The sequence below is a fragment of the Vanacampus margaritifer genome, chromosome 15 (assembly GCF_051991255.1).
Source record: "Vanacampus margaritifer isolate UIUO_Vmar chromosome 15, RoL_Vmar_1.0, whole genome shotgun sequence".
Taxonomy (NCBI): Eukaryota; Metazoa; Chordata; class Actinopteri; order Syngnathiformes; family Syngnathidae; genus Vanacampus; species Vanacampus margaritifer.
The window spans coordinates 18865483-18877568 of NC_135446.1; the positions used below are offsets into that span (position 1 = coordinate 18865483).

General features: G+C 39.3%; 3 protein-coding genes and 1 non-coding gene across 6 annotated transcripts; 3 read left to right on the forward strand and 1 right to left on the reverse strand.

Moving 5' to 3' along the window:
- Positions 1-135: 135 nt before the first annotated feature.
- mcat (malonyl CoA:ACP acyltransferase (mitochondrial)) lies at positions 136-5615 on the forward strand. 2 transcript variants are annotated; one of them, XM_077545023.1, is made up of 6 exons: positions 136-257; positions 654-1010; positions 1783-1870; positions 1937-2292; positions 3471-3757; positions 5292-5615. In XM_077545023.1, the coding sequence occupies exons 1-5, from the start codon at positions 192-194 to the stop codon at positions 3744-3746; spliced, it is 1143 nt and encodes a 380-aa protein (XP_077401149.1). In that variant the 5' UTR covers positions 136-191; the 3' UTR covers positions 3747-3757; positions 5292-5615. The 2 variants fall into 2 exon arrangements, with proteins under 2 accessions (XP_077401149.1, XP_077401151.1); XM_077545025.1 differs by lacking the exon at positions 136-257 and having other exon boundaries at positions 458-1010.
- On the reverse strand, positions 3801-6230 carry bik (BCL2 interacting killer). Of its 2 annotated transcripts, XM_077545028.1 has the most exons (6): positions 6119-6230; positions 6005-6033; positions 5249-5363; positions 4374-4466; positions 4247-4298; positions 3801-4179 (listed from the first exon to the last, which is right to left on the reverse strand). In XM_077545028.1, exons 3-6 carry the CDS (start codon positions 5353-5355, stop codon positions 4084-4086), a joined length of 348 nt encoding a protein of 115 aa, XP_077401154.1. In that variant the 5' UTR covers positions 5356-5363; positions 6005-6033; positions 6119-6230; the 3' UTR covers positions 3801-4083. The 2 variants fall into 2 exon arrangements, with proteins under 2 accessions (XP_077401154.1, XP_077401153.1); XM_077545027.1 differs by lacking the exons at positions 6005-6033; positions 6119-6230 and having other exon boundaries at positions 5249-5397.
- ttll1 (tubulin tyrosine ligase-like family, member 1) lies at positions 5916-11732 on the forward strand. The gene is made up of 10 exons (XM_077545022.1): positions 5916-7435; positions 7514-7637; positions 8075-8283; positions 8355-8535; positions 9333-9470; positions 9550-9658; positions 9738-9881; positions 9986-10072; positions 10928-11091; positions 11451-11732. Exons 2-10 carry the CDS (start codon positions 7525-7527, stop codon positions 11569-11571), a joined length of 1266 nt encoding a protein of 421 aa, XP_077401148.1. The 5' UTR covers positions 5916-7435; positions 7514-7524; the 3' UTR covers positions 11572-11732.
- On the forward strand, positions 10414-10499 carry trnay-gua (transfer RNA tyrosine (anticodon GUA)). Its single transcript is given in 2 exon segments — positions 10414-10450; positions 10464-10499. It is a non-coding gene; the product is annotated as a tRNA-Tyr (tRNA).
- Positions 11733-12086: the final 354 nt, after the last annotated feature.

Consider the following 12086-nt stretch of genomic DNA (forward strand, 5'->3'; position numbering starts at 1 on the left):
GTGTATACACATCATAAACCCTAAATATACATTTACATCTTAAATACTAAAATTATCACGTTAATGTTTAGACCGGAAGTGTAAGTATTATCAGAAAATTTCACATTGCACGTTTGTGGGTATCAACAAAATAATTTGCAGTGGTGGCTGGGCAGGTTGTCTTGACAACGGAAAAAAACTGCACATCGTAAATGCGACATGTTTTCCACCTTTTATCAGGTCATCCGTTGAAGTTAGACAATCTATCAAAGCAAATGGTAATTTCGATTTTTGTAACGAAAATGAAACGAAATTGGTGAAATAGTTTCAATTACTCTCAAAATAAAACATTGGTTCATTTACACCGTCGCTATGAATGTTAACAAGCCAGGATTGAACAGCTCAGAGTTTTTGTTGTTGTTTTATCTATATAAAAAAACAAAAAAAAGTTTTATTTAAATAACGTAGCACAACCGGAAGTAAACATTGCAACTAGTCGAGGGTGACAAATTCAAACATGGCAGCCTCCGTAGCGCGTCATGCCGAGACAATAACTCGCGTTATTTCCGAACTAAATGTAGTATTTTGTTAATATATATACATATATATATACATATTTTAGATTTGAATTAATGCTAATGTCGGCGTGGCTGATTGCGCCCTCCGTCCGCAAGGTCAGACAGCGGCTCTCGCGGTGTAGGACGCTGTCCACCATCCAGCCGCAGAATGGCTCACCGCCGTCGCCGGCCGAGACCCCCGTCGACCCGAGACCCTGGAAGGACCCCAGCGATCGCTCCGTGCTCCTCTTCCCCGGCCAGGGCAGCCAGTTTGTGGGCATGGGGCGCGGGCTTTTACGGTACCCCAACGTCGGAGACATGTTCGAGGCGGCTCGGAAGATCCTCGGCTACGACCTGCTGTCACTTTGCCTGAACGGCCCCGAGGAGGAGCTCGCGAAGACGGTCCACTGCCAGCCGGCGGTGTTCGTCACCTCCTTGGCGGCGGTGGAGAAGCTCAACCACCGAAACCCCAAAGTAAACACTTTCACGTCATATTATATTTATATTACAAACTAAATTTAAAACTACAGACACTGTTAAACGTTGTACCTCTAAAACGCAAAAACTCTTCATTTAGCTTTTTTTGGTTAGACATTTTTCCAACTTGCTGTGTAGTATAATAGTATAATGTAATACAAATTCATCTTGATTGTAATGACTAAGGGAAAACAACTGGCACGATATTAAATAGTAGTAGTTCAGAGAGTCATTTTTTAATTTAATAGTAATTTAAAATGGAAAGTTAATGCATTTACTTAATGAATTTGTTACTCATGAAATAAAAGCAGGCAAAAATATAATTGTTTAAATACAGATATAGAAAAAAACTCATTTAGATTACAGTTGAAAAAAATCAGGTGAAAAATAAAGCACAAAAAAATTCACTGATTAATCACATCAGGCAAAAAAAAAAGTGCATTTATTGTACTTCTTTGTTTTATTAAATTCTTAAAAATTTAAATCAGGCAAAAAAAATAATGATTTAAAAATATTTTATTTAATGAGGCATTTTTTAAATCATATTAAAAAAAGATTTTTAAAATGATCAAATTATGTAATGTAATTTATTTGGCTTATCTGATTAAAGAACATAATAAAAAAAGATAATCTAGCAAATAATACATTGAATTAAATTATGTATTGACACTAATATATATTGGACATATAATTAATATATTCATAGAATGTAGCATGTTCATTTAATTTATACAGTGACAAGTAATGATTTTTGTTGCATTTTTGTCAGGCCATCGAGACGTGTGTCGCTGCTGCCGGCTTCAGCGTCGGGGAGTTTGCTGCGCTTGTCTTTTCTGGCGCCATTAGCTTCGCTGAAGGTAAACACGCTCCTGCGCCCTCATCGTCGGCGTCCAATAATCCCTACCTCTTTTTTTTCTCTTTAGCTCTGTACGCGGTGAAGGTGCGCGCCGAGGCCATGCAGCGGGCATCGGATGTGGCGCCAAGCGGGATGCTGTCGGTGGCGGGCAAAGCTCAGGCACAGTACAAGCACGCCTGCCTGCAGGCCAAAGAGCACTGCCGCGGTCTGGCCGTGGAGGAGCCCGTGTGTGCCGTGGCCACCTACCTCTTCCCCGACGGCAGGGTGATCGCAGGACACCGCCAGGCGCTCGACTTCCTGCAGCAAAACGCCAAGCGGCTCCACTTCCTCAGGACCAAAATGCTGCCTGTCAGCGGCGCCTTCCACACGGAGCTGATGAGCGCCGCCGTCGAACCCCTCAGAGATGTTCTGCGGCAGGTGGAGGTTAGGACTCAACTACTATTACGGTACCTCTGCCAAGGAAAGTGTGAGGGTTACATAGTTTTTTTGTGTGTGTGTGTGAAATTGAACACATTAACTCATTCACTGCCATTGACGGCTATAGACGTCAAAAATTCATTTGAACTATTTCTATTAGTTAAGCATTTTTTCCCACTTTTGTTAACAAGAGTATGAAAACCTAGATTTTTTTTATTGTATATTTAGAACAGAAAATGTGTGATTAATCGTGAGTTAACTAGTGAAGTCATGTGATTAATTACAATTAAAAATGTTACTGTCGCCCCTAATTTTTAATAATCTTTTTTTTAAATAAATTTACGGCAGTGAATGAGTTAAAAACATAAAATTACTAACAACAATAATAGATGACACTAGCATAGCATAGAACCCAAAAAGAGGAGTGGAGAAAAAAAGGACTACTGGTATTTAATTCAGCCATGAAATCACTTTAAAAAGTCACTCTAAAAATATTCAGTTAAATCAATTTGCTAATTTTTCTCTCCATTTAATAAAAAAAAAAAAAAAAACATTGCTATTTTAAAATTACTTAAAAAAAATATTGAATTAATTTGCTCATTAAATTATATATATATATATATATATATATATATATATATATAATTTAAATTAAATAATTAAAATAGCATACAGAAAATATTAATTTAATTAAATTATTTTTTCTTCAGAAAAATCTATTTAATGAAATTTAAACATCAAATTCACATTGAAGACACTCTAGACTCTCGGAGGTCTGTCTTGGTTCAGAACTTATTGCATCGGTCGTTTGCAGTCTGTGGGGGTTGAGGGTCTTGTCTCAGATCCTCTTCCCTTACCCAAAGGTGTACCTCAGGGATCCATATTAGGTCCTATACTGTTTCATATTTATGTCAATAACATTGCACATGCTGCACATAATTCCACTTTACATCTGTACACATCCAGCTCCAGCTTGACTCAATTAAATAGAAAGAAATATTAAAAATAAATATAATATAATATTAAATTTGCAAGTATATATCCTGTAATAATATTGTAGTTTGTTGTTTTTATTCTATTTTAGCATGTAGTTCTTGGAAGTTGACTCACTGAAGAATGTTCATTCCTTGGCAGAGGTCTCATTTGGTTGGCTCACGCTAAACCTCGCCGTATATTTTGCGCAGGTGCGTCGCCCCGAGATCAACGTGTACTCCAACGTGGACGGCAAGCGCTACATGAGCGAGGGCCACGTGCGGCGCCAGCTGGCGCGGCAACTGACGGCGCCCGTCAAGTGGGAGCAGACGCTGCACGAGATGTTCGAGCGGGCCCGCGGCGAGCGCTTCCCGCGCGTCTACGAGGTCGGGCCCGGGCGGCAGCTGGGCGCCACGCTGCAGCGATGCAACCGCAAGGCCTTCGACGGTTACACGCACGTCCACCCGGCCGATGATGACGAAGAGTGATGCAATGGAAGGTGGGAATTCAAAGCAAAGAAAAGTTTTGGACGAAAGAACGTGTTGGATTTGCAGTCAAGCGATTTTTATTTGGTGAAAAATAGAAAGTCCAGCTCTCTTCATTTCGTAAGAAAAGACAGTCCAGCGTCCCAATACTTTTGAACAACCTTTTTTTTTTTTATGCCACATATCTTAACTGTATGTGTATGTATAGCTATATATAGATAGAAGGTAAAAGCTGATAGGATGTTTATATCAAATTAGTATCAAATTAACGCAAAGTAAACAGCAACAAAAAAAAAAAAACGGGCAATCATTTTCCGTATTTTGTGGCCGAAAGTCCTGCTTAAGGCCTGTTCTTCCAACCCAGAAGCAAAAGAGCCGCCGTCAGAAGCGCTCCTCCAGTGAGGTCGCCGCAATTTCCCAGTTTCAAAGTGGACACCTGGGAGCATAAAAACACAGTTTTAGACGACACAGTCCAACACAAGAAAAACGGAATTGGAGATTACCCAGAATGCCCTGCTCTCAATCCGCAAGCCCCATAATGGACGCCGCACTTCCCTGCGCAACAACAGCAACATTGAAGTATGTAGTTAACACAATTCAGGGTGTGACGTCGCTGCGTGGTGACTATACCTGCCCCGCGGGTTCTGGGTTCGATTCCGGGTCAGCTGGTCCCCGATGGTGGCCAATTGGCGACCCACCGACTGCGTGGACCGGCTCCTCCTCCTGCAGTCCAACAGTAATACAATTAAACATTTTTGAAAAATGATGAAACTTGTTTAATCAATGAAAATAGCTAATTTAACAATAAAAAATAACAATACAATACATAGACAAAAGTATTGGGACACCTATAAAAGTCAATTCAATGTTGACTTTTTGAGTAATTTAAAATAAAATAGTAACGGAAAATGCTATTTATATGTAGTTTTTTTTTTTTTTTTAATTGATTACTTATATTTTTTAGTAGACAAAAATATTTGACTTCATTTTAAATGTTAAGACAACAACATTCAAATGAATGAATTGCTTTGTTACTTCTTTTTCCCAGATAAAATGATTTGAAATCAGATAAAATTATAAAATTCAATTTAATGGTTTATTGACTTTGGATGATTGTTTTTCAAATCTAGCAAAACAAAAAAAAAAAAAGAGTCATTTGATTAATTAAATAACTGGGGAAAAAATTGACACCGTGAAGATTCATCTTGCCAATTATTTTATACAGCACAAAAAAATGCTTTTAGTGTGATTGTATCAAATAATTGATGTCCAATTTATTATTTTTAACTAAAAAAAAAAAATCTCTAAATGTATGCTTTTACCAGTCACATACACACTGCATGGACAAAATACTGGGACACCAAGTAAATTCAAGCTCATCCCAATATTTTTTTTATTTTTATTTTTTATTTTTGGGGGGGGCGTGCAGTAAAATGGAGCTTTCCTCTAAGGGTCCCCTCAAGTCCAATTACTTTTGTCCCTCTAGCTGTGTTGTGTTTAAAAACCTGAAGTTGCCGTCTAACAGGTGGCCCGTGATGTCATCGCCAGGTCCTGCCTGGGAGGTCGACGAGGCGACGACGGCGCGTCTCGGCTCTCGTGTCTGCTCCACCATGTTGTTCGCTGCACAGACGCCATATATGCAAAGTACAGTCATGTGTGTGTGAGTGTGTGTGTGTAACGTTCACAAACAGGCTGTGTCAACACCGAGGGTGGCAGTGTTGTTATCAGCCGTCCTAACCAAACAGGCTCATCGAGAAAGGTGACATCATGCGTTGGCTCAACAGTTGTAGGTCACGTACACGCCTTAATGCCACTCAACTGGGTATGATTTTTAATATTCAATAAAGAAAGGTGTTTTTTAAGTAAGTTTGATCAGGTGTAATGGTAAATATTTTCTGTACATGCACCTGCTCTCCAAGCACTTCCTGTCTGCTGATGCAAATTGGCCATTTCCATAATTCAACTGCTGCTCATGTATTGCTCTACAAACATCCATATATGTTATTATTAATCATATTACTTCTATTATAACCTAAAAATAATGTGGTGTAAAAAACGAGTCATCTGAACTGGGCCTATTGTCACAACAAAGAGATGAAGTCATCGCTCACGTACAGAGCAAAGGTCATCTTCAAGATCACACACACACTTTTCACACTACGCGCTTTATGAAAAATATTTAAAAATAATTTCATGCTATATTAGCCCCTTTTTTAAATCAAGAGTGCATGTACTTAAGCGTAAAAACAGAGTAAACATACCTTGTCAGTAGATTAAAATGGACGCCGCCCTGTAAGAAACACAATAACATTATGATTACAAATGTACATTAAAAATATATATATTTTTGTAGGTATTATTTCCCATGTACTTACAGCAGCGTCCTTTAATCTCGTCGCTGTCGAGTAACTGCCACCAACCTCGCTTGGCCACGCCTTTACCACTTCATGAGGGAGGGAAATACAGGAATTGTTTTTCAAGTACAGTACAGGTAATCACACTCAGTTTATTGTAGTGTATATTATTATTCTAATTCCATTTAAAATACACATTAAGCAGCCTCAACAATAAATTTACAAAGGCAACATTTTACATATCAGAGACGTAAACTTTAAAGTACAATTTATTTTTTCATTATGCATGTCAGTAATAATAACATGTCAACCATTGGAACGTTTTAGGTTTTTAAACCATCTTGAATATTTTTTTTTCTGTTGCAACAACGCCCTCCGGTGGAAGATCGGAGGTAGCGTTTTATTTAATGTTACGCCACCGTTGTAGTCTACCGTTCAACGCATTTAGTCAAATAAACTAAGTAAAACACTAAAACAAATCGAGTAACGTTTGTACATTACTCCCGAATAGTGTGCTTTAGAAAAATATATATTTAAATTTTCTATACATTTGAGGGAGCGTTGCTGTTGCTAGGTAGACTAGTCTGACAACCCCGGAAGTTCACTATTGTCTTATATTTTCGACGCTTATTTATTAAAATCTAAGTAAAAACGGGAATTACAGTGCTGTAATTACAATTAATATTCTACTATCGAATAATGTAATTAAAATATATCTATACTTTCTTGTTCCTTAAAAAAACGGACGTTCCATACTGTCTTGTATTTTCGACAAAATAAAAATATCTTTAATGCTCAAAATGTCATTGATTTACATTTTACTGTAGACTTGTATGTTTTTAAAGTATTTGTACAACATTATTATGGATAGGTTTTCGCGTCCCCCTTTTACTGCCCCCTTCAGACGAACTGAGATAGTGTTTGTCATTGCACCGTGGTTGCTAGGTTATCCTGGTAAAAACATCCCACCCTAAATCCACTTTCGTTTCTCTTGATTTAGCTTAAACTCAGCCTTCAAAAATATTCTTCCTAAAATGTAACAAACATTAAGGCTTGATTTTATTATGAAGAGCAATATATGTCGTCACACCCTCCTCATCGCGTCACCCGGATCGATAAGTTGCTGCTTCGAACGCTAACTTGCTATCGTCATGGAGTCGCTTCTAATCCTCTAACCGGAGCTTCCGAGAGACCGAGAGCTGAGCTGATGTCAGGCCGGTGAGGGTGCACCAGGGACGGGCAGGAGGGAGGGCGGTGTCCGGGCAAGGAGGATGCAGCATCCTGCTAGTCAGAGAGAGCAACACTGATGACTGGCTGTTTGCTCACGCTGATCCACTGGTGAGACATGCTTGACTATCTTATGAATTATTCATATTTATAGTAATTTCCCCCCTGTTTTCTTACCTGATTTTGCAGTGGGGGGCAACATGGCCGGTAAGGTGAGGTGGGTGACAGATATTGAGAAGTCGGTGCTCATCAATAACTTTGAGAAGAGGGACTGGATTCAAGTGACAGAAAATGACGACTGGAATTTTTACTGGTAATTAATAATAATTTATCAGTGTGCTTCAAGTTGAACAGTTATGTGTTATACCCATTATTTAAATAACTAATTTAGCTGCTTAAGAAGGGCAGAATATTTAGGTGTGGGTCCAACAATAGGTTAAGATTAATTGATTGTGTGATATTAATTTATAAAGTATTGAAGCAGTGGAAGGTACCGTGCAGTACTCAGATTCAACCAGCAGAGGCGCTGTTGTTTCAGATTGAATTAAATGATTAAATAATCTAAAAACGACAACAACTAATCAATACTAATAATATAAAGGTATCACATTAAATAATATAAAGTTATCACATTAAATAATGTACAAAAAAATCCCAGACATATTACTATTATCTTATTACTGTATTGGATTGCATTTATGTCAAACATTGTTAGGTAACAAAATGGCTGGCATGTTTCTAACATGACAGGATGAGCATCCAGACCATCCGCAACGTGTTCAGCGTGGACACGGGCTACCGTCTGACCGACGAGCAGATGGTCAACCACTTCCCCAACCATTACGAGCTGACCAGGAAGGATCTGATGATCAAGAACATCAAGCGCTACCGCAAGGATCTGGAGAAAGAAAGCAGCCCGCTGGCCGAGAAGGACGACAACGGGAAGTACATCCATCTCGGTAAGACACGCACACGAAACGACCAACATTAGTCATCAACTGCTTTATTTACTCCTTTTTTTGTGTCTTAGATTTTGTCCCGGTGACATTCATGCTTCCGGCAGATTATAATCTCTTCGTGGAGGAATTCCGCAAAAACCCGTCCAGCACGTGGATCATGAAGCCGTGCGGGAAGGCACAGGGCAAAGGCATCTTTCTTATCAACAAACTGTCCCAGATCAAAAAGTGGTCACGGGACAGCCGTACATCCACGTACGTATTACACAGATAATAGAAAAAAAGAAATGTACACTGGAGAGTGTCGTTGAAATGGTTATGTAGGTGCTGCTGTTTTGGTTAGCAATTTAATCCAAACATGCTCCCAGTTAATTTAGGTCTACAAATTAAGTTAATTACAACGACTACAGTACACTTTTTTTTTTCCTGATGGTGAAAGGTAGGCATCTATTTGTCTTTAGTGGAAAAGTTGGTTTAAAAATGTTTTTCCCTTTGAGTTGGATTTGAACCAGCGACCTAAGGATTTCAGCATTAGCCTCAGGCGCAAGACTGTCTACGTCAGCCAATTAGATCCATTTCGTTCCATTGTCATAAGCCAACCAAAATGCTTTATTTTCATTGTTGTTCGCCAGCGGAAGCTGGACGGCGGCCATCTTATTACTCCCATCTCGCAAGCAGACTAAAATAAACTATACATATATGTGCAGATTAGACATATACAGCTCGTAGGCTCTTAGTATATAAATAATACTGTTTTGACTAAATACCGTCTCAAAGGTTCTCCAGTTTTGATACTGTAAATGTATAGGATCGTATGCTGAGAAGCGTTTTCTTGGGAGTGGTAATATGGCGGCCTCGTGGCATCGAAGGGAAGCGACTTCCTAAGCTAATTAAATACAGTATATTTCAAATGTTCTACTTTTAGTAAGTTTTGCATGACCAAATAAACATTGCATTGCACTGCACATATTTAAAAAATGTTTTAATTACCATTAAATATATATAAAAAAACAACAACAATTGTAAACATTTTATTTTAATTCAACAAACAGGTTCATGGCGGCCTCTAGTGGCAAGGAGGCCTACGTCATCTCCCTGTATATTGACAATCCCCTTCTAATTGGTGGGAAAAAGTTTGACCTGCGTCTCTACGTGTTGGTTACCACGTATCGGCCGCTCAAATGCTACATGTAAGAACCCAGCCACCCTATTCATGTTATGTACAATTATGCAATTTATCTTATGGCTATTTGTGATGTTTATTGTCAGGTACAAGCTGGGATTCTGTAGGTTCTGCACAGTCAAGTACACGCCGAGTACAAGCGAGCTGGACAACATGTTTGTACACCTCACCAATGTGGCCATCCAGAAACATGGAGTAAGGCTTGGGATATATTGGATCCCATTAGACATTAATAATAGTAATTGTGTTATGCCACTGTTGTCCATTCACCCAGGACGACTACAACCACATCCACGGCGGCAAGTGGACGGTAAGTAATCTGCGGCTGTACCTGGAGAGCACCAGAGGAGAGGAGGTGACCAGTCGCCTCTTTGACCAGATCCATTGGATTGTGGTGCAGTCTTTGAAGGCTGTGGCTGTAAGTGTGTGTCCCAAAGTGGGACTTTTTTTTTCTTTCTTTCTCTTTTTTTTTCTTGAAGTAAACTTTCCCATTTATCCGTTCTGCGCATTTTTTTTCCCCAGCCTGTGATGAACAATGATAAACATTGTTTTGAGTGTTACGGTTATGACATCATCATCGATGACAAGCTCAAGCCGTGGCTCATCGAGGTGGGTATCAGTGAAGCAAAAAATAAAACATTTGCAGTAACTTTTTGAATAAGTTAATTAAGCCAAATAAATAAAAATAACAGTAAATGCAAAATGAGATAATACGTACGCGTCTCCTTTAAGTCCGTTTTGTTTGCGTAGGCCTGATGCTACATTTAGCATGCTCAGCTAAGCAATTTTTACGTACACTTAAGTGTCGATTGCCGTCACTTAGATGACCTTAGCTCTTTGCGGGTGAATTTACAAAGCTTTTATGTTGACATAAAAAAGTTACCGTGGTATTTTAGCTGTTTGATCCATAATGATCTATATAAACTATTTGTAGCCATCTAGTTGCATCCCCTTCGATAGCTCAGTTGGTAGAGCGGAGGACTGTAGTGGCAACGCCGAAATCCTTAGGTCGCTGGTTCAAATCCGGCTCGAAGGAAATTTTGATTTTTCCAACAATATATACAGCACTCTTTTCATGTCCTATTGTCGAGAATGAGAACATGTTTTAAATTGGATTTCTGTGTAAACAGCTTAGACAAACATCTTCATTAATTTATGACTCAATAGAGAAACTTCCCCAACATGCAACAAAAAAGCATAATCTTTTTTATTTTATCACCAAAACTACAATACTTTGTTTTTCCAATGCCTACCATGCTTGCATAGTGACTTGACGTTCTTTTAAATGCCCCCAAGGCAGATCTCTTTTTTGAACACGTGTTTGTGCTAAAGGTGGAAAACGCTCTACCAGAGCACTCTTAAGGCACACACGCACCAATCCAATCTATTTTGATTGGTGTTCGTGTTTTGTAGTACACCTATTAATTAAATTATATTTGTATTTAAATGCAAAAATGTCTCCAGGTCAATGCGTCGCCCTCGCTAACATCCAGCACGGCCAACGACCGCATCCTCAAGTACAACCTCATCAACGACACCCTCAATATCGTCACGCCCAATGGCGAGATGCCGGACAGCCGCTGGAACCGAAGCCCCCCGAAAGACGCCCTGGGCAACTATGAACTTCTGTGAGTACAAAATAGCCAGAGATGACGTACACGTCATTGCCTCTAGAGGTCGCCATGGATCTGTATGGACTTTATTTATGTGATAATAATGAGGTTGGTGGTGCAACCTTCATCTCAGTTGGCGTTACCAGGCATCCTTAGCTCGCTGGCTCGAATGAGATACTTTTTAAAACCTATAATGTATTATGTCATTAAGCCTTGACACGTCTACTTCATTCACTGGCCTGAAAAAAAGGTTACAGGCTTATTTTGTGTCAAAATGTTTCCTTTGAGCTAAATTTGAGCCAGCGAGTCCTCCGTTTTACCGAGCGACCGAAGGTTTAAGGTTACAATCTGTTGAAATTTTGTGTTCTCTGTAGTTATGACGAAGAGCAGGCGCAGAGCGACGCCGACCTGCGGAGTCGCTCGGGTCAGCCGCTGGGGTCAAAGGGTGCCAAGGGCGGCGGCGCTGTTCGCACCACCGCGGCCACCTGGAAGTGACAGACTTTTCAACATTATTATTACTCACCATGGACTCAAAAGAAATTAATTTTCTATTTGTTTTACGTTGGATTGTGCCTCATTTTGCCTTCTACTACTCTTGTGGAATGTAATTTTATTTGCCCACTGCTATCTGCTTTATAAAATTCTAATACAACATACCTTTGTGTCGTTTTACTTCAGAAGGGCAAGAAAAATTTGGAAATGTTCAGTGGTTTTGAAAAAAAATCAACACTGCCTTGCTCAGTCAGTGTTAAGTGCAGTTATTTGTTAACATGTTCAATAGCTAGTATCTCTATATCGTCATAAAAATATGTTTAATGTTACAATTTGATATAACCTATCAACATTTCAGACTTTATGCTTTACTTTTGAAGCGGATTTGTCGTCACAATAGACCTGCCTCTCGAAATGATGGAGTCTTTCAAAGTAAAGTAATCGGTCGTACCATCGCCCAGTTACACTTCTATAAGACGCAACAAGGATTGTGTATCGTCTTATTTTGAAATTGATAT

Coding starts and splice junctions, on each gene's coding strand:
- mcat (XM_077545023.1), top strand. CDS start 192: ATGCGACATGTTTTCCACCTTTTATCAGGTCATCCGTTGAAGTTAGAC. Junction 258..653: donor ACAATCTATCAAAGCAAATG/GTAATTTCGATT, acceptor TCCGTCCGCAAG/GTCAGACAGCGGCTCTCGCG. Junction 1,871..1,936: donor CGCCATTAGCTTCGCTGAAG/GTAAACACGCTC, acceptor TTTTCTCTTTAG/CTCTGTACGCGGTGAAGGTG.
- bik (XM_077545027.1), bottom strand. CDS start 5,397: ATGACTGTACTTTGCATATATGGCGTCTGTGCAGCGAACAACATGGTG. Junction 4,299..4,373: donor ACCCAGAACCCGCGGGGCAG/GTATAGTCACCA, acceptor GTTGTTGCGCAG/GGAAGTGCGGCGTCCATTAT. Junction 4,180..4,246: donor TTGAGAGCAGGGCATTCTGG/GTAATCTCCAAT, acceptor TTATGCTCCCAG/GTGTCCACTTTGAAACTGGG.
- ttll1 (XM_077545022.1), top strand. CDS start 7,525: ATGGCCGGTAAGGTGAGGTGGGTGACAGATATTGAGAAGTCGGTGCTC. Junction 9,659..9,737: donor TGGCCATCCAGAAACATGGA/GTAAGGCTTGGG, acceptor CCATTCACCCAG/GACGACTACAACCACATCCA. Junction 11,092..11,450: donor CTGGGCAACTATGAACTTCT/GTGAGTACAAAA, acceptor TGTTCTCTGTAG/TTATGACGAAGAGCAGGCGC.